General features: G+C 40.3%; 1 protein-coding gene across 1 annotated transcript in view; it reads right to left on the reverse strand.

The window, feature by feature from the left end:
• Positions 1–423: 423 nt before the first annotated feature.
• PCGF3 (polycomb group ring finger 3) overlaps positions 424–21999 on the reverse strand; it is a 105017-nt gene continuing 83441 nt past the window's right edge. Inside the window, exons 7-9 of the mRNA XM_088478495.1 lie at positions 10617–10754; positions 9040–9120; positions 424–3759 (exon numbers count right to left, since the gene is read on the reverse strand). Coding sequence (XP_088334621.1) covers positions 3712–3759; positions 9040–9120; positions 10617–10754 — 267 coding nt within the window. The 3' untranslated portion in view covers positions 424–3711. The remainder of the gene's footprint in view (positions 3760–9039; positions 9121–10616; positions 10755–21999) is intronic.

Raw genomic sequence — 21999 nt, forward strand, 5'->3', positions numbered from 1 at the left:
TTTAAACAAAGTGTGCCATTCCAAAACAAACCTTTTTCTTTTCTTTTAATCTGCTTTGGAAGTTGTCAAACGGTGGCACCCCCAAAGAATAGGAATATAGAAAACAAATTAAGATTATACATATGGGGTTTATTATAAATAATATATATATAGGAAATATAAAGGTGCACTTGTGCAGAAGTTATAAATTCTCTTAATGGTTTTAATGTTATGGTTAATTGGCATATATCTCAATGAAAATATTGTGCCTAAATATTCTATATGTAAAACGGTTAATAAAAAAGTTGCATAGTTTCAGCATAAAGTATTTTCAGAATGTCATAACAAAAATAATAACGGGTTTCAAAATAAGCAGGAGTATAATAAACAAATGCATTTTGTTGATGCTTTTATTACAAGCATATATTATTAATTGGCAAAACACAGAATACAAGCTTCACTGTAATAAAATTAAAACATTAAGCAATATAACCTTACCCAAGGGCATGATGGACCAAAAAAAAAATAACTTATAAATCGATACAATTTTTACACAGGAACACAAAATTTTAAAATGTAAACATTTTAGAAAAATGTAATTAAATTAATGATTTTGTTGAGTTTATTTAAGTACATGAAATTCTTCAGGCTTTAAAAAAAATGGTACTGGAAACCATTAATTAATTGTTCCATTAGTACAATTTATTTATTTTGTTGTTATACTGGAATCAACTACTGGTATTTGTACTTATTAGTGTTTATTCCACTAATGGATAGCATATACAAATTGAAAATACATCATAAAGAACCTGCCTTAATGGTTCCAGGTTAGGTGGAAATATATACCTTGCATTTCGTACATGTATAACAAAATGAAAATTTTTGATACTCCATTTACATGTGCAAACAAAACAAATGTGGCATTAAAAGTTAAGGGCCAGCTAAGTTAGCTGAATACTTAAAATTCTACCTGATTGGTTTTCTTTGTCTTCAATAAGAGAACATTTTTGCTTAACAGTCTTTGTATTAATTTACAGGTATGAGGAAAAACTAATAACAAGAAAAAATAAATGTAAAATAACAAACTAATTTTGCGTAATTAACAAACTCCTCTTCCTGGTACACTATACAAAAGTTGTTTTACAAAGGCTTGTTATATTCACTCAGAGAGCAATATAGGAATGGACATCAAACAAGAAAAAAAATAGTACAATAATATGAAGTGGAAAATAAGAATTATGTGATATTGAAAATAAAAACACTGGACATAAAAAGTTTAAATAGCACCATGTTATGTTCAATTCTGAATGATATATTAGCCCAAATTAAAAAAAATGTTGTTCTGCCTCAAATTATTTAACACTACTGAACCGTGAATTTGTATCATATATTAGATGCATAGAAGTAAAGCATTTTCAATGTATTGTAACAGGGTGAAAATAAATTGAAAAACACTGGTTTGCCATTGCTTAAAAATAATTTAAAAATAAATTCTCAATCTGCTTCAGTCAATATTTTCAATTATCCATATTTTCAGAGCACTGAAGATATACATTTACTTAAACTAAGCATTTTGCAAATCTATTGCACAACCGCATTCCTGATGCTTTCCATTTAATTATTCATTTAAAAAAAAAAAAAAAGAAGCTTGTTAAACCATTTTACAATTTTATATGCCCGTAAATAAAGCTGGTCACTTAATTCTTTTCAATGGTAAAATAATATAGAAAGCTTAAAATAGAATAAATAATTTTATAAAGTTATTTTTTTTAAACCCCGCCAGTCCTTGTTAAATTTATCATATATTCTGTCAGAATTTTCTATATTCAATAAGAACTATATTAAACAAAACTGTATACCTGGCTATCTCTGGTCTCACTGTTGCAAGATACAACAAAGACATATAAATATTATTTTTGCAGACATAACACAGTGAAAAAAGTTCTTAAAACCCTGTTCACTGATAACATTCCTCCACCTTCAAAATATATTCCAGACACCGATAGGCCAAGTGTGGTTTGTGAAAACAGCACAGATGTATCAAACAAAATCTGACAAAAAAGTGCTTTCTAGCCCATTCTCAAGTGTAATATTTACTTTGAAGTTCCAGGAGCAACACTATAAAGTACCTCACAGAGGCTTCATTTCATCCAGTATCTCCTTTATAAATTCTATCTGCAGAATGTTAGCTCAAGCAGTGCAACTAGTCCATTTTTCTTCTTGCTCCCACATTATTTCAAATGGGATAGACAGTAGGGAGAGAGGAAATTGTGACATGATATTCATCAGAACAAAAACAATGTTTCTTTAATGCTGAGGTTGTTAAGTTAACACATTGTAAAAGGCATAGTTGTACAGTGTTTAGAAAGACCAGTTGTGCTTGTTAACACTGTCTTGGATTAAATGTACCCATCTACAGTTTGCTGTTAAATTGATAAGTAGCAATAGACAGTTCAAGCCACTAAGAAGCTGGCCAATACAGGTATATATTCAATTTCAGCAACAGATTGGTTAGTGTAGCACCATAGCAAATTCAAGTGATCCAACAGATAGTTGCAAACATGTTGATTGTTTGATGAATATATGCATTCATTTTACATTAGTTACATTCTTTAGTGTGCATGGTCCATTTTAACCCTTTTATCACAGTAGAGAACTGCAATTCTAGCAGGCGCCAGTGTCAATCACTTGTCTTAAGACTTTAATTATTCTCCAGGAAGTGACTGAGAAATTCACTGTACCATCTCCATATTTCTAGATATGACAAATAAAAAAAGAGGTTTGGGAGATGAGCTTAGCACCAAGATCAATTAGATCTCAAAACTACAGCACAGGTCGTCGGGTTTATAAACAGAATTTTGTTAATGCAACCTATTATGGAATATATTGTTTCGGTCAACTTTGACCGAACAGATCACCAGTATCTGGTCTGCAACAGTATGGCCCTGGAGCAAGAAAGGGGAATTCACGTAATATTGCAGCAAAAGGCCAAAAGTGCACTGTGACAACAGATCGGAGTTATAACCACTGGTCAATGCCTATACCAGAGAACCCCACTGATATATTTGTAACTGATCTTTTCAGCTCCGTAATTACTTCGAAACATGGAACTCTGAACAGCACAATCACAACTGACTCCACTTTGTCTTTTTTTTTTACAGAGACATAAGCATATTGGCTCAAATGTCTGCACTGGGCTATCAGCCTAAATAGTTGTTGCTTTTTTCCTTTTTATATAGTATCTACAAAATAAAGTTGATAGTGGGTTTTAATTGTAAGAGATTTATAAAATCTATTAACAATTAAAAAGCAACATAAGGTAATTTGGTGTCAATCTCTTTATCTATTATATATATATATATATATTTATTTATTTATATATATGACGATCAATACATCTCAAAAACAAACTTGGATGTAGTTTGCAGCAAAGACAAGAATATCCATGAAAAGTGTCCAATATTTGTAAACGCCATGCTGGTAGTGTCTTGAGTTGTGAAAAATTATTTCTTTTTGTACAAAAAGTATAAATATTTTCCTGTCCAGAATTCTGGTAACTGTGTTGTGTAATAGAATTGTTTTGAAGTGAAGAGGTTCTTCTGTGAGCACGCTACAATCTTCTGGCTTGAATCCGCTGGTTCAGGTCACATGTCTTGAGTCATGTGGTGCACTATGCCGGTGCCCGTGATAGTCTCTGCAAAAACCTTGTCCCAAGAGGACAAATCAGTTCTTTTACAGCAGGTCCATTTTCGGCCTGTAATGCAGGAGGAGTGGTGCTTTCTGTCCCCCCAAAAAAACAAAGACATTGACAATGTTAGTGTGACTCTACTGTTCTAGACTTAAATTTACAATACAAAAAAGAAAAAGCATTACATGACAATTTCTATAATTTAAGCCTTGGGTAAAGTTGCTAAATGTAATTTTAAATGCTCAACTTCATGTTGTTGACTGGGTTTTTCTAAAATAAAGATCACCACTAGTAAGAGACCAAATAAATAAAAAACAAAAATACATCACTTATGCACAGAAGTGCTCAATAACTTAGAACTAGCTACTGGTGTCAGGTGTGCAAATGCATGTGTTAGGAAGGCAAGAACTAAAATGTGTATAAGTATATTAACACATTATGAAATAGACATCATGATATCTAAATTATTGTGATATTGTCCACATTTCCCTATCAAATATACACAGCGCCAAAATAAATACATTGATTACAAATGGAGATTTTGTCATCTCAATCTGAAAATTGTTTTATTGGAGATCATTTTCAATTGAAATAGACCCAGCCCTCCTTAACTAAACAGGAAACAAAGATCTTTAAAATTTCTCTCTGTATAACCACTAAAGCACAAATATGTATTTAGTAAACAGAGGCTAAATATAATCGTGCTGTAACACAGGGTTTGTGCAAAAGGAATTAATAATAAAATGAACTCAAACTTTCCATTTCACATACAGTCAGTATCTTCAAAACAGACTACAGTTAGGCGTTGTAGAAATGTTTAATTAAATTTGCTTGCAGTCTCCTTTCACAGTTACAGCGAGAAGGTGTACACACACATATATATGCACCTTGACAAAACTATGCTGCAATGCGGGGGGAGGCGGTTTAAAAAAAAAGACAGATGCAGAGTAGGGAGGGAGGGGGGGGGGTTTGGGGGAGTTTATTCCAATCACAGTGCAAAAATAATGATGCCCAGTATCTGCATGCTACATGTTTCCCTGCATGGTAAAAAATAAAAAAACACCATTTGTACCATTTGCAGTTCATCAGGATTTACTTGAGAGCAAATCCAGATAAAGATGCACATTTGCACTTAACTACAAAAAGTTAAAATGTTTGGTGAACCTATGTGATAATGGCCCATGTTCAGTGGAGGAGGAAATAGTCCATTTGACTTGAAGGCTAATTTGTTCACATTATGGAAAGCTATCCAATGACCTGGAGGCTTAACAAAATGCTTGTTTGGTCCATCTTTCAGTGATTTTCACATGAAACAAATTAAAGATAATGTCCTTCCCCCAATCCTCCGAGGTCTGGACACTTGTTTATGTTTAACAAGCAAATAATGTCAATTCTTTCCTTCCGTAAATGTATGATTATAGCAAATTATTTCAGGAAACCCATGGATGTACAAAAGTTATATTTTCAAACTCATCGTGTCTTTGAAATAGATTATGCTTCATTTTTAGAGACAATTTCACTTTCCGTCTCATCTATTCCATTAATTCTTTTACACAACCATACTATGACTGAATTTTCCAGAGTTGAACCACGGGAAAAGAAGTTGCCATGTTCTGGCAGAAATTGTTTTGCTAAACAAAGGTTAACTATAAAATGTAATATAATTTCATGTAGAAGTAATTTTAGGTTTAAAGCAACATTACCAATACCAATTTAAGTAGCCACTTTTAAATGACTGCAGATAAGGGGATCCGAGCAAGAGGGCCAATCAGATGCCACATAATTAGTGACTGCAGCTTCTGATTGCTGTTGTTGAGGGTTCTGGATGAACAGGAGGACCAAACAGCCCAGGTTTTTGGCTGGGCACCAAGACAAACCATTTAGTCATAAAAAGACCATCATGAATTAACCCTCAGGGCTCTGGGAAGGGGCTACTTAACTCAGCTGGTGATGTAGCTTTTAAAGTAAAGTAAATAACCTCACCCGCAGAATAAGGAGTTTTTATATCTATTGCGATCCAAAAAGCATATTTATGCCATAGTCATCAACTCTCAGAATAAAGACCAAAGTGGATGGCTAAAAAGTTTAGTGAATAATAAACTTCTAACATTAAAACTTACTGCTGAAATTAAAAACATGACAAACATGTAGGTATAGTGTAGCCTGGAAAGTATCCTGCTTCTAGGCTAACTGTAAACAAAACTGAATTTGTTTTGAACCCCCAAGGATACCCATATACTAGCCATTACTGATTACGGTAAGCTTGCCTGTAGCAACATAGATTAACATGGTTAGTGATTTTCCAAGTGTATTTTTCTCTATGTACTAGAATTAAAATAAGTGTTAACTAGAGTCTCCGTGCACATTTAATACATTTAGAAAATTTGTCTAATGTTGGCCAAGAGTCAGTCAGAAATATGAAATGGTTAGTAGTTTACTAGCCTACACTAGTTATGCAAGTATATAGACCTAAAATGTTTTGCAAATGATCCTTGCACTGTTGATGATCTTGGTATTACACTTGGGCCATAATGTGATTTACAAATTCTGGTGATGAAAAGCCTAGATGATTAAGGGCTCATTCCCCAAAATCACTTCCAAAACAAAATTAAGTAAATTATGAATATAAACACATGAATCTATCATAACAATTGTTAGTACTATAAAAGGAACTATTATTAGATATTAAATACATGGTCACAATTTTTTTTATTGGTTTTTTTTTTTCTTTTGTAAGCAACATAACATTTTCATGGAATGAACCTTAAATAAACCACACACATATACATCAATGCAAAAGTTTTGCTGAAGAATTGTAAGGGCATCCAAATTTATAGAGCAATTGTACAGTATCAAGAGAAGGATTTAAATGTTGTGCTAAACAGGTCTCTTATTTATGCTCATAGCTAGCAGAACAACAATAAGTTCCCCTAAAGGGAGCGATTCAATCCAGTGCGATCCTGAATATCCCTGGGAAGTAGTTCCCGGAGCTAGTCAATTGACTACACCCAATAAACTGGGTGTTTGGTCACAATAAACTGCATTCTCTGACTAAAGTGCTGGCCACGAGGCTGTAGCGCCTCTCTAAACTGGAAAACAGTATCGCGGCCAGCACTTAAGTCAGATTTCTGCTTATACATCAGGAGGGTGCGAGCAGAAATCCTATAGGAAGACTTGACAGCGTGGTCAATTGAATAACTCCGGGAGTGCCTTCCTGGGGCTATTCAGCATAGTGCTAAATTGAATTGTCCCAATGTCTTTGAAAACCCTATTCACTTGGTAAAGATTGGCATAGGTGAACCTGCATACAAGGAGATGCTCTAAAAAATAGCTTCAATGTATGTTTGTTTCAACTAAAATTTGGAAAATAACACAATTTGGTCAAATAGTTAAAACAAAAATAATTATCCACTATCCATATTTGTATTAAGAAAAAAAATTAATTGTCTAATTGTAAGTCACCATAAAACAGCACCAGAAAGTCAATATAACAAATTATACAAAAAATAGATCATATTAAAAAAAAAATATAAGACAACCACATACCAGGTTGACGAAGGAAATAGATAGAGGATAGAGAAACTTATGAGAAACTGACAAAATATCTGGTTGTGGGCCTTAATCAGACCTTTTTAAAGCTTCTTTTTGTAACCTCTTCCCACCCAGACTTGGTAAGCTGTGGACTTGTATAACTGGTACTGCATCAGACTGAAAAATCTAAATGCATGAAACAGCTGTTTATAATCGCCAACTTCTACTGTATCAAAACCAAAACTTCCAACCTTTCGCTAAAAAAAATTAAATATATACGAGGGTTGTCCAAAAAGTAATGCCTAAATGCTCATAACTGAAATATGCAACATTTATTTGAAACTTTGTCAGTTTGTAGTTTAATATGTCTGCTAACTATATACAGTATGTATTTTTGTTTAGGTAGTCCAAGAAATACCATTGAATCCAAGATGAAACAAAGAGCAGTCATTGAATTTCTGGAAAAAGAAGGCTGCAGTGCTACAGAAAACCACAGAAGACTGAAAAAAGTGTATGGTGAGCGTACAATTGACTATAGCAATGTCAGAAGGTGGACGAAGCGTTTTCAATCGGGAGAATCGTCCGTGAGCGACAAACCTCGTGGTGGCAGACCATCAACTGTAGTGACAGCAGAGTACAGACACAAAGTCGATGCAATGATTCAGAAAGCCCGTCGTGTGGCCATCAGAGATGTCAGTGATGAACTTGAATGTAGCCATGGCACTGTAGAAACACTAATCAATGATTTGGTATATCGTAAAGTGTGTGCTAAATGGGTTCCAAAGCAATTAACCAGGGATCATAAGGCCCAGAGGGTGGAAGTGTACAATGACCTTTTGACCAACTTGAAGCCAACCCTGAGACGTTTTTGGAATATGTCATTACAGAAGATGAGACCTGGGTATTACTTTATGACCCAGAAACAGAGGCCCAATCAAAGCAATGGAAACACCCAAGTTCAACTAGGCCAAAAAAGTTTAAATCACAGCAATCCGTAAACAAAGTCATGGCCACATTCTTCTGAGATTGCAGAGGTGTTATTCTCATCACTTACTTGGAACCAAACCAATCAATCAACAGTGATCAATATATTATTACACTTAAGAACCCAAAAGAAGCCATCCGCAAAAAAAGGTCAAACAATTCCACTGTCAAATGTCATCTTACACCACGACAATGCCAGATCTCACACTTCGATGGCAACATCTGCAGCCATTGCCAAAATGGGATGGGCAATAATGCCACATCCACCATACAGTCCTGATTTGGCCCCTTCTGACTTTCATCTGTTTGGCCCTCTCATGGTGAATTTTTTGAGTAGTCATTCTGTTACTAAGACTTCAAAGTATTTTACTGCAAACTTTCAAATCTGTATCTATAATAAAATTTGAATTGTGAGCATTTAGGCATTACTTTTTGAACAACCCTCGTATAAAAAAATGTAGTAAGGCAGAAGTTGTGTTGTATAGTTCAGCACAAGGACTGGACCTGGGAAATTAAACCAGTCTGAATACATGTATGTGTCAAGCTTTAGCTATAGACTATTTAAATTAAGAAAATTAAAATGAAACTAGACAACAGTCTTCTGCGCCGCTAATCACTGTGGATGTGTAATATAGTTCCAGCACACTTTATTATGTCAAACTACGATAAGTAGTCTTAAAAATCAATCCTAAACTTTCAGATGAAATGGAGACAAAATGATTGACTGGGCTTAGCAGAGACCATGATTCAGTGTAAGAATGATGTCAGCTAGATATATTTTAAAGAACTTTACTGCTAGTGAAAAACTGACCATATATAGTAGAGCACACATCCAGTCAAAAAATCATTACTTATACCTTAAATCTCCACCTTGTAACAACAACAAACTTAAGCGTGTGATCCTTCCCAAGGATTTCTTCATTGCATAATATGTCCAACTGTAATAAAGAAAATAAATACAATTTGAAACATGCAGAAGTACTATAATTGTTAAATAATTCTAATCGCCAATTTAAAAAAAAATAATGATAATTTGGAATTTGTTTTCCATTATTTAAATAAGGAAATATACAGAACATATGGAAAGTATTAAATCACTGCTGCTCAACCATGACTATTTCAAGTTACTTTTAGCAATACGCTGCACGCAACCACAATCATAAATATCAGTCAGGAGGTTCAGGAAACACCTCCAACATTTTTAGGCTGCAAGAAGCTATTGGGAATATATTAGGCACAAGCTTTGGAGCAGGCTGCAGGTAAATGACTAAGGGTAAGTTGCCACAGGACGGCAGTGGATTGCAGACCACATAGAATAATGTCCACTGCCTTATCCTGCTATCTTCCAGAGCGTTCCAAAAAAAAAAGAAGTCGTCGCACTTGGAGCAGACAAGTGCAGGAATGGTGTGGCAGCAACATACCATGTGCCAAAGTGTCCGTGTGCACAAATGTACAGATGTCACACCTGTAGTACTAACAGTACTTGTAGTACCTGTAAGTATCTGTACTTGCAGCCTCTAATCAAACACTATATTTTCTTTTTTATATCTTAATTTTTAAAACTGATTCATACAGAGATAACATTTTTTTAGGATATAAGGTCGCAATATAATTATTTGTATTATGGTGCTGCTCCTGTCATTTATTGCTTGATCTGCCACTGATGGCTAGTGTGAAATATATAATGAAATACTACTATGCATTCAGTCCACTTTAATTTCATCAAACCTCAAGTTTGTACAATATATCCGCAGTACCTTCTACTTGCCACTTTTGAAAACTCTTAGTCACCAAGGACTTATCAGACAGGGCTTCTTCCTTGTGACCCTATTATACAGGCCCTTTTGTGAAACACCTTGTATAATGTAGAACCATGTGTATTATATCTCATCAGAGCCAATTAGCTCATTCTGTGTACGACATGTAGTTTGACAACTAGGCACTGTGTACTGTATAGTCACACTAGACCTTTTAGACTATATACTTCATATTGATACACAATTAGAATATTCTATGGTTAGAGGCTAACTTTGTAGCACAAGCAATGATGTCATCACCTCCGATATGAGGCTTCAAATAAGTCAGTTCTTTTGCAGGCATAGCTACTATATTTCCTTGTGCTAGGGAATCTGAGGTTACGATACTAAAATGCAAATGTTTCCCCTTGATATTTGTTAAATATGGAATAAAGTGGGTTGCCATTTATTTCTAAAATATCTGATTGTAAAACTTTATCATCAGGGTTGTCTTGCTAACTAACAATAAAATATGACCAATAAATGTCAGGCATTGTAAAATGCAAAAACACCAAAAAAATAAAAATAAAAAATAAAACAAACAGGCATGGCTTATGCTCCATACATTATGCGGATGTGTAGATCGATTCCTCATCCATTCTGTCACTTAAAGGCAGAATGACAAGGCTAGGCCTTACCTCATTGAAAGATGACAGATTAAGTTTTTTGGCTATGAACTTCTTTAGATGCAAGACTGTTGCTTGGGCTGAGCACCGTATCCATTTTCGCTTGAGTCCACGTAACTTGCTGCTATTGCATTCTAAGCATATGCTGACCTTTGGAGGGGACAAAAGAAAAGAGCAGAGAAGACAAACTACTTAATAATTTACTCTGTCTTTTTAGATTTAATGCAGTGTCGCTTAAAAATAGTGGAAGCAAACCAACCCTGACAGAGAGAAGCACAACTGTTGTGCTTTCCAAATAGACTAAAATAAATCTTTCAGCAGCTGTAAGCTAGGTAGCTGTAGTTACTTTGCGAATTATCCTGGAACTCATGACCTGCTCAGGTATAAATTGGTATTCAGAGTCTTTGCCTCTCTGTCTCAGTTAAACAAGACCTTCTTACGAATATTTAAAACAATTTCAATCTACAAAGAAGAAACACTATGTGGCATGGTAGTAATAAAACAATGCCCGAAAGATGCAAACTCTTACTTTGTGTCAAAATCAATGTCTCTAATACAATCCGTCTTTACTTCCCTCAAAGCACCAGCTATATATAGAAGGCTGCTGAATGAAAGTGCTCGCCATGAACAAATACATAGGTCACACAAATGTCAGCCTGCATTGTGTCTCCCTCCAGCTCATTATACACATGCCCCGTCTTCCCATCCTTGCAGACATTATTAGATGATGGTTATGTAAGTCCACATTGAATACATGGGTGAGGATATAAGGAAGAATAACTAGAAAAGTCTTCAGAACCACTTAAACTATACAAAAAAGATTTTTTTATTTTATTATTTATTTTATGTCCACTTGCATTTTATTCAATTTGTAACATTTCATGTATGGACAGAAGCAATAGCATTAAGTAATGCATGGTGCATAAGATTTTTTTTTTCTGTTCTTTTGTAAAACAATATGGGCCGGATGCAATAGTAGAAATGCGGTCAAACCCTGAAACTGCAGGTTTGACTGCATTTCCTGTATGCACTCCGGGGCTTGGTTGTAGTGGGTAACGCCGTCTCCTGAAGGCGTTACCCTATAGAAGCCTATGGGCTTCTATCGGGAGAGTGCTGAGAGAGGGATCCAAATCGGATCCATGTCACACAAATCCTGTGGCGCGTGTGCAGAAGGACGCCAGAGGGGCTTCTGGGTCATAGACTCGGAAGTCCCTCATTCGCAAAGGCCCGCTCTTACCGAGAGGGCGCCTGTTTGTGGTGTTCTTCATGCATGTCTGCGTTGCTAACGCAGACATGCATGCAAAGGGTGGCAGGATGCATGACTATTGTGTCCAATAAGAAAATAAAAAATAAATAGAAAACAAAACTACTTGTTTAGATGCATGTGCTTTCTGCCAGAGTTCTATGTTTTAACATAAATGGATTCTAGGAACTGAAATAAAAACATAACACACTACAAGTGCACTAAACAAAGCAAAAAGATATTGACTTTCCTGTGTATCAAAATAAACACCTATGTATTTGAGATCTCAATAAATAGTATAAAGCAAAAAAAATTAAAATAATGACTATGATCGCTAAATGGACCACTAAACCTAAAATGCCAATTAGTTGTAATAAACGGCTACTAATATAATTCATGAAAGGTGAAAACAGAAATTCAAAATATGGAAAGGTCAGTACCAAGAAGCAAGAATGCATTGTCCAATTTCTATCACGTTTGGCATGCAATAATGCATGAATAATTGAAATTTTAGCACAATATCTGTACAGATGGTCAAATTACGGCATAACATATGGTAAAGGAGTTGACATTTTGGCTCTGCCATATCTTACGGCATAATTTCTTCAATTTAAATTTTAGAATGAATAGAATATTTCTGTCAATAGATCATGAATTAAAGGTAAAGAGCAGTGTTTCAGCAACTCTCAGACTTAGGGGTATATTTACTAAAGTGCGGGTTTTTAGAAATGGAGATGTTGCCCATAGCAACCAATCAGATTCTACTTAACATTTATCTAGCACCTTCTAGAAGATAATAGCTAGAATCTGATTAGTTGCTATGGGCAATATCTCCACTTTTAAAACCTCTCACTTTAGTAAACATATCTCTTAGAGAGAACGGATCATTGGCTTGCATGATGGTGGCTTGCCTTATAGCACATATTGCAGTGCAAATTGAATGGAATACCTCTACTGTGCATGTGTGGGTAGCTGCAGTGACGCACTTGCAGCACTGAAACAGGACCTTCCAGAAATACAGAGGCTGACACATAAACCAGATGGGAATTACAGACTGGAGAGCAACAACTGTGCACATCTGAAAGGTGGCTAATATACTTTACTGCTGAGCCTATTTTGACACTTTTGGGGCAGGGCGTATTTCAACAATGTCAGTAATAATGTATTCTGTACACACACAAATTATAACTAAAATAGCATTAGTATTGAACTAAATGCAAATGTATGTATTTTTTTTTTTCAAACCACCGCCAACAAATAGTATGTGGTTCTTGCTTTGGTAATAATCCACTTTTCCAGCAAAAGATCATTAGACCTTCGAACTCTGGATATCCTAACGCTTCAGGTAGTATATGATGTTATTGTCTGGTGATCACCAGACAATAAAAATAATTATTAGAAAGTCAGCGATATTATTCTGAACTTGCTTTTTATCAATATATTATGCAATAAAGCTGGAACCTGGATCATAGAAATACATTTGATCTGTTACAAGCAAGAAATAGTTTGAAAGAATAAATCAATCCCATTATTTAGGCAGCTAGTTAAAACTGTGCCATAAACAAGCCAGTATCTTACAGAGGCATGTTTTTGGACTATCCGTAGACCCCCGAGACAAAGAAGACAAGTTATTCCAATGACTACAAATGAGAAGCCGCAGGGAAATTTTGCAGTGGAGCAGGTCATTTTGCAGATGAGATTTAGGTTTGCTTTGCCATTCCGCACTGTATTGGTAAATTCACTATTTGGGGAATGTAATGTCTGTATAGAACTAGAAATGGTCAAACTCATACGAAGCTATTCTCTGAAACAGTTTTAAAAAAAATTGCTCATCTCCACCTGGGAGCACAGAAGTAATGTAGATTACATCTTGTATGGTGTTGCCATACAAGAGGTACGCAAGTAAGAATAGCTATAATTTGTCCTATTGCAAGTCCCAAATAATAATGCCAGCAATTTTAAAAACACCTCAAAACACTTAAATACAAGTTATCAAAAATTCTAAATCTAATAGTGATATTCAATAATAGGCATGTTATGTTTTCTATTCATAGCAGGACAAAAGGATCTACATGCCTCCTTGCTGATAGCCCCATTGAGGGACACTTCAGAAAGCCTATCTGTAGACTGAAATAGCTGATAGAACATCAGATGCTCAGCAAATGCACATACAGGGCCTATTTCTAAATCAGATGTAATGCTTAGGCATACACATTACCATCAGCAAGCAATGCAATTCTCTTTGTGTATGCAACACCCCAAGTAGCTCTGTCTGCAAATGCAGCAGTCACCACCATTATCAGGATTTACACCTAACCTATGCTAGGTATGGGAACAACATGTCATTGGGTATGTGGCCAGAGTTAAGCTGGCCACACATCTAAAGATTATCTGTCCAACCAGCCAACTGCCCAACCGTCCAACTTGTCTGTCCAACTAAAATGCTTCCCCACACATCTAACCAACTTTTCATCCAACCAGGCAACCTGCCAACTTTTTCAACAGACCAGCCAACTTCTGTCCAACTTGTGATGTCACAGAAGTAGGCGGAGACTGCCTGCCTACTTTTGCATGTTTTGAATAAATATATTGAACACACACACGATAGTTCGTGTTTAAATATATATATATATATTAGGGATGTGCAGGCTCGGATAGGTTCGAGTTTGCACGTGGAGTTCGGATTTTTCCCTCCAAAAAAACGGAACTCAGAACGAGGCAAAACGTCATCTTACATGGACGAACATCATCATTCCTGGACTTTTGTCCAGGAATGATGATGTTCGTCCATGTAAGATGACGTTTTGCCTCGTTCTGAGTTCCGTTTTTTTGGAGGGAAAAATCCGAACTCCACGTGCAAACTCGAACCTATCCGAGCCTGCACATCCCTAATATATATACAAACATACACACACGACTGTTCATGTTTAAATATATATATATATATATATATATATATATATATATATACATATACACACACGCACATAAAATATATTTATATATATATATATATATATATATATATATATATATATACACATACATACATACATATATATATATATATATACATATATATGTGTGACACTGGACAGTGCCGAATGAGGGGTGGAGAGTTGGGATGGATCGGCGGGTACAGAGCCGTGATGATCGGGGGGAGGGTGGCCGGGTGCAGTAGAAGTCAGATAGTCATAAAATTTATATGGGCCCATTTATCATTCAATATTTGCACTGTATTCCCCGAAAACCGTTTTCGGGGGATAGCCGCAAATATTAAGTATTCTCCGATATCTGTTGCTGTCCCTCCATTTGCGTCGGCAACGCAACCCCCATTAGTTTCTATAGGGGATGCAATGCTGACAGATTTATTAAGTTCCAGAATGCGAAACATTCCGAAACCTAGATGCGCGCAGCATGAGCCTTCTGAAGATGGTGTAAGCCGCTGTAGCCTATGGGCTACACATCACAAATCTGTCTGGAAGAGTGTTCCATAGGAAACATCCCTTGGCAATGGCCGCAGCGCATACGTGGTCTGCAGACTGCACATGTGCAGGATCCAAGCACAGGAGTGAAGTGACCACTGTCTCTGCAGGTGGTACTTCATACATCCAGGCAGTATGATCGCATCCTGCAATGCGATCATGGGCGCTAATATGGTGCCCAGATTGCATTGCAAGTGCGATCATTACTAAATGGGCTACACATACATATGATCCATAGGGATGTAATTATGAGACCAGCGTTCTCAATTCCAACTGCGGAATCCCGGCAAGGGATTTAACATAGGCGTCGAAATTCTGACGCCTATGTTAATCCCGATGCCGGACCGATCCCCCTCCTGCCGGTTAAGTACAACACTTAGACCGGGGATGGGGGGGTTAGGTTTAGGAACCACCGGGGGGGATTTAAGGTGCCTACACACTAGGCGATGTGGTTACGATCCGATATTGTGTCCGATTTCCCTTGAACTTTCCCCGCCACTCCAGGACACGATGTGCAGCAAAAGCTGCACGATGTGTCACAAAATCTATCGTGCACGATCTAAAGATTTGTCGATCTTTAGATCATGCAGGATAGCAAACAGATGCTTGCACAGATCAGGGATATCTGTGATGCACGTATCTGTCTGTAAAAAAAACAACACAGATGCACGGATGGGAACAGTTAGACCCGTCTGTGCTGCTGTTTAAAAAAATGAAGACCTGTAAAAAAAAAAAAAAAAATGGCGTGACCCCTCCCCCAAAAGAACAACCAGCCCCTGGGCTTTAGTGACCCAGTGCTGGTTGCGCAAAATACGGTGGATAAACGACGTAGGGGTCCCCCGTATTCTGTGCAACCAGCACTGGGCTCTGATCCGGTCCTGGTTCTGGAAATATAAGGGGAAAAATGAGTAGGGTCCCCTTGTATTATCCAGAACCAGCACCGCACTTTTTCTAGTGGGGGGCTAATGCCACAGCCAGGGGAGCCCTTTCACCGTGCCACCCAGCCAAAGCATTAACCCTGACCGCTAGTCAGCCCAGGCCAGGGATCCCTGGGGAGCTGGGGACCCCCCCAATAAAGGGGTCCCCCTCATTCAGGGCACCCCAGGCACAAGCTGATAGTCCGGGGCTATCCCTAGTACCCGTGGGCGGTGGGTGCCGGGTTGATTGTGTATAGTGTGTGTAAAAAATAGATGAACTAAATTTGTCTTTTGCTGTGGAACTGCAGGTCCCAGCAAGCCTCCTCAGCATGCTGGTACTTGGAGAACCACAAGTACCAGCATTCGGGTCATTACGAGCCCCGCTCATACCTGTAGTTCCACTGCAAAAGCAATATTAAAATAAACACACCGTACAAAGTATAAGTTTATTGAAAATACATACACTCACATGTACACACACATGCACACACACATGTACGCATACTCACCTATGTATCCCTGTAGCATCGGTCCACTTATCCAGTAGGGTATCCACAGGGGACCTGTTAAAGAAATACTCACTCGCCTGTCTTCTATGCGAAGTTCGGTCCTCTTCGTTCCAAACTAGGCATTCCAGAAATCCAGAAATCGCGGAGCCATGAACAAAAGTACCGTTCTTTAGGAACGGTAGTTCCCGAATGAGAGCTTAGCGGTGGGATTTCACCATGGAAACCCTGCCGATGAGCGTTCATTGGCTGAGACACGAGCCCTCCCACTCTCAGCCAATGAATGGCTCTCACCATTGAAGTCAATGGTGAGAACTGCAAAGGTAACTCAAGGTTAGGGTAGGCACCCCCCCGGGCAAGATTAGGGCTAGACACCCCCCCGAGAGGGTTAGGGTGCAGGGTGGGGGGTTAAGTTTATGCACCCATGGGGGGGGAGGTTAGGCACTAGGGGGGAGGTTAGGGTTAGGCACCCGTAAGGGAGAGTTAGGGGGAGGGTTAGTATACTTACCTACCCCAGTCGGGATCTCCTCCATCGGGCATCTGCTGCCGGGATTTCAGCTGCCAGCATTTCAATCCCATTCCGATCCATATATATAAATATATATATATCGATCTCTATATATACGGATATATATAATATACACACACACAATATGGTAGCAACCGGCAGCAGGTCCAACAACCTGAAGAGGGAGGCCATCCACAGCACCCCAGTGGCTGTACTACAGGGATCGGAAGTCGGTCGGGCAGCACCTCGGCAAGTGTCACAGAAGTGGCAGGAGGAAGGTCCGATGTGCACTGGCTTCATCCATGCATCGGAGGATTGGGGCGGTGAGATACCAAGAGCAGCGGTGCAGCCTCTAGGGGAGGTCAGGGGTCAGTGCCACTTGTACTGGGGAGGGGAGGTCAGTGCCACTTGTACTTGGGGAGGGTTGGTGGTCAGTATCACTTGTACTGAGGGGGTCGGGGGAGTGTGATCACGGGGGAGTTGATAACGGGCTGGCAGGGGACACTGAAGGTGCTATTGAGAGGTGTGCTACCCACCTCGATCCACCGCTGCTGCTACATGTTCCAGCCGGCTCCTGCACCTCCTGACAAGTCCGGTGCTGAAAACACGGGACCCGCTGCTGAGGACTGAGGACCCGCTGCTGTCAGAACTAGACACACAGGACTCAGTGCTGATGACGGAGGACCCTACGGAACTGAAGACAAGGGAGACAGGACCCTCTTATGCTAAAAGGTGAGTGTGATAAAAGTAGGCGGACACTACCGGCCAGTGTCTGCCTACTTATCGCTCAGTCGGGTGGAACTATCCCCCTACACTAGAACGTTAGCTGGTGAAAATCAAACATGTTTGATTTTCACCAACTAGTTGGAACGACTGTTTCTGGCCGGTTTTCAGCGTGTGGGAGCAAACGGCTGACTGTCGTTTGCTCCCACACACAGGACGATTATCATTCCAACTAGCCAGCTAGTTGGCTGGTTGGAACGATATCGTTCTGATGTGTGGGGGCCTGGAGGGCCCTGTTAACCCCTTAACTGGCTAATATTTGCTCCCAAATTTGTAATTTTTGTTTATTATATGTAAATAATTGCCATTTGGGTCTAATTCAGTGAAAAATTACAAACCTATACAGTTATAAAAATTATGGTAATAAATATATACACGTATACATTTTATATATACATTATATATATATATATATATATATATATATATATATATATGTATATACACAGTATATATACTAATACACATTTTTTTATGATGTATGTATAACTATATAAAACAAGGGTTGGAAGGGAGAGGTGTGGTGACAATATATGGCCATACAGGGTATCAAGGCGCTATATGAGAATTTGATTCAGAGATGGACGGCAATGCAAACGCAACTGGATACTCGCACGGATCACAGCTGCTAAAATTTCTAATGCCTTCCAAAGCATACCCCAGGATAGGTACGTCCAATGCTGCCTTCTCATATCCATATGACAGTGTAAACATCGATGCACATCGGGCAGTCACGCAGCGTGTAGGTCAAGTCTGACCAGCCACAAACACTGCAGCTCTTCTGACACACTGAGGGAGATGTATGAAGCTCAGAAGCGGTATCAGCGCACGTTATGTGCGCTGATACCGCTTCTCACCGATGTATGATAGGGGGTTTGGGCGGTAAATGACAGGGGTGATATGTGCCTCTGTCATTATCAGCGCTGCGATCTACAAGATAGCAGCGCCGATAGCCTGGGCCATGTACGAACGGTCAGATCACCTGACCGTTCGGCCCGCTGTAGCTGTCTGTCCCTGCTGCGGCGGCTGCTGGGTCCAGGCTGCATGTGGGGATCTTGCGATACTTGCGAGATCCCGCGCATGCTCAGTGGAGCCGGTCGGGATTGAGACACAACGCATCAGCACTAGGCTGACGCGCTGTGGTCTCTAGCGGGTAGCACCGGAGGGGGGAGTTAACGCTCCCCCTCTCCGGCCGATGAGATGTTCTTACATTGGTAGTGCTTCCTGCTTCGCCTCGGTAAAGAGGCGAAGCGGGAAGCGTTATTGCGGCACGGTAAGTGCCGCTATCATACATCTACCCCAATGAGAGGTCTCATGCTGCACAGGAGATCACAATAGTTAATCTATGCATGCACACGAAACAGCGTTTTTCTAACCACCCCCCCTTTCCATCCCAAAATGCTGACTACGTCACTCAATTTGTGCATGGTCCCTATGCGTGCGTGATATCGTTGCAATAGCTGCGTGTGTGCAGTGCTGCGTTCGCACATGCGCAATAGCAAACAATCGCTGAATCTGCGTAAAAATTGCCATTGCACCTGTCTCTGAATCAGGCCCACAGGGTAACAGGAGAGAGTGTCATGTGTGCCCAGGTGACGTTAGGTGGTGACAGGTACTATATGGGCACACAGGGTGACGGGAGTCGTGTACTATATGGGCACACAGGGTGACAGGGGAGTCGGTTACTATATGGGCGCACAGGGTGACAGCAGAGAGAAGACGGGTACTATATGGGCACACAGGGTGACAGCGGAGAGAAGATGGGTACTATATGGGCACACAGGGTGACAGGGGAGAGGAGTCATGTACTATATGGACACAGAGTGACGGGAGAGGAGTCATGTACTATATGGACACAGGGTGACGGGAGAGGAGTCGGGTACTATATGGGCACACAGGGTGACGTGAGAGTTGTCGGGTACTATATGGGCACACAGCATCATAGGGGTCAGATACTATATGGGTGCACACCATGTAAGGAAGAGGGTGTCAGGGCCAGGCATTACACGGGCGCACAGGTTGACAGGCAGTATAGTGGGGACACATTGGGTAATCAGCTCATTCCCCATCTCTGACCCCAGCTTTCCCCTCACTCATTCCCTGGAAAATGGTTTAATCTATAAAAAAAATATGAATACTATAAATATAAAATATTTAAATAGTTTATCCCTGGGTTTGAACCCTGGACCCTTGCATCAACTTACCTGCACTGTAACCACTAGCCCAACACGTCAGCTGCTATTTCTATACACAAAGATGAAATAGGCTCATCCGTCCAGGTGCCATCAGGAGGGGAGGTGGGTGAGGATAGGGCACATAGCCAGGCCAGGAGTTGTTTGCTGCTTGTGGGAAGGGGGTGGGAGTAGTCTCGATCACCACCTATACTGGGTTGGAGCCCTGCTTGTACTGGAGGGAGGGGAAGGGGGGTTGGGGGAGTCGAGGGTCAATGGGGGAGGGGCTGCAGGGCGAAGTGTGATCACGAGGGGGGCAGGTGTGATTAAGGAGGGGGGGTGAAGTGTGATCGTGGGGGGGGGTGAAGTGTGATCGCGGGGGGTGGGAAGAGTGTGATCGCAGGGGGGGTAGAGTGTGATCGCGGGGGGGACAGTGTGATCGCGGTGGGGGGGAAGGTGGGAAGAGTGTGACCGCGATGGGAAGAGTGTGACCGCGGGGAGGAGGGAGTGTGATTGCGGTCACCCGGGGGAGACTGCGAAACCCAGCAGCACTGACCAGAGGGAGGAGGAGGTTTCCTTCATGTCCCTATGCGCCGAGGGGCAGAGACCTGGTAGTGTGCGCCGGGGAGACAGCCAGGGCGAAGAGCGGGTAGGTAGTTGTGCACTTCCGTGATGCACATGATGATGGTGTAAATGTTCTTGGGGGTGATCACAGGGGTGGGTGTAGGGACAGTGGAGGCGCATCTGCGGGTGGTGATCGCGTGGGGAGGAGGTGTGAGCAGTGAAGGAGACTTGTGCTGCTGCCGGGAAGGGGGGTTGGTCCTACTGACTGAAGTAGACACCCCTGCAGACTGGTACGAGTGCAGCTGCTTCAGCAGCACTGCCGCTGATCCTCTCCTACGCTCACACTCAGCCGCTGCTGCTGACAGCTGAAGAAGTAGGTGGGCACTACCGGCCAGTGTCCGTCTACTTATCGCTTAGTCGGGGGGAACTATCCCCCTACACTAGAATGATAGTTGGTGAAAATCAAACATGTTTGATTTTCGCCAACTAGTTGGAACGACCGTTTCTGGCCGTTTTTCAGCGTGTGGGAGCAAACGGCTGACTATCGTTTGCTCCCACACACTAGACGATTATCATTCCAACCATCCAGCTAGTTGGCTGGTTGGAACGATATCGTTCTGATGTGTGGGGGCCTTTACTCACTGAGTTGTGTGTATGCCACTCACTGAATACACACAACTCAGAGAGCCACTCCGGCAATATACCCACGACACGCCCAGAATTTCAGATATATCTAGTTCTGTCAATGCATAGTGACTTCTATATATATTCATAGGGATGCGGTCAATATCCCGACCGCGAGGATTCCGGCAGTCAGAATGCCAGGGCCGGAATCTAGACACCTTTCAGAATCCCGGCGCTGGCATCCCAACTGCTGGAATCCTGAAGGAAAGTAGTGGGGTTGGGGGGAGTGTTAGCGTTAGGCACTAGGGGGAGGGTTAGGTTTAGGGTGCGGGGAGGAGGAAGTTAGGTTTAGGCACTAGGGGGGAAGGTTAGATCCAGGCAAGGGGGGGGGAATGGTTAGGAGAGGGGGAAGTTTAGGATACTTACCAACAGGTGTCGGTATCCTAACCCTGTCGGGATGCCGGCGTCGGGATTCTGACCACCAGGATCCCGAGTGCCGGCATCCTGTATCCAATTCATATACATATATGACATCATCTGTTGCAGTAATAGAAGCTATTGATCTCTACCTTGTCATTACAGGCCACCATGTTG

Source organism: Taudactylus pleione, unplaced genomic scaffold, assembly GCF_031769625.1.
Source record: "Taudactylus pleione unplaced genomic scaffold, aTauple2 ptg000214l, whole genome shotgun sequence".
NCBI lineage: Eukaryota > Metazoa > Chordata > Amphibia > Anura > Myobatrachidae > Taudactylus > Taudactylus pleione.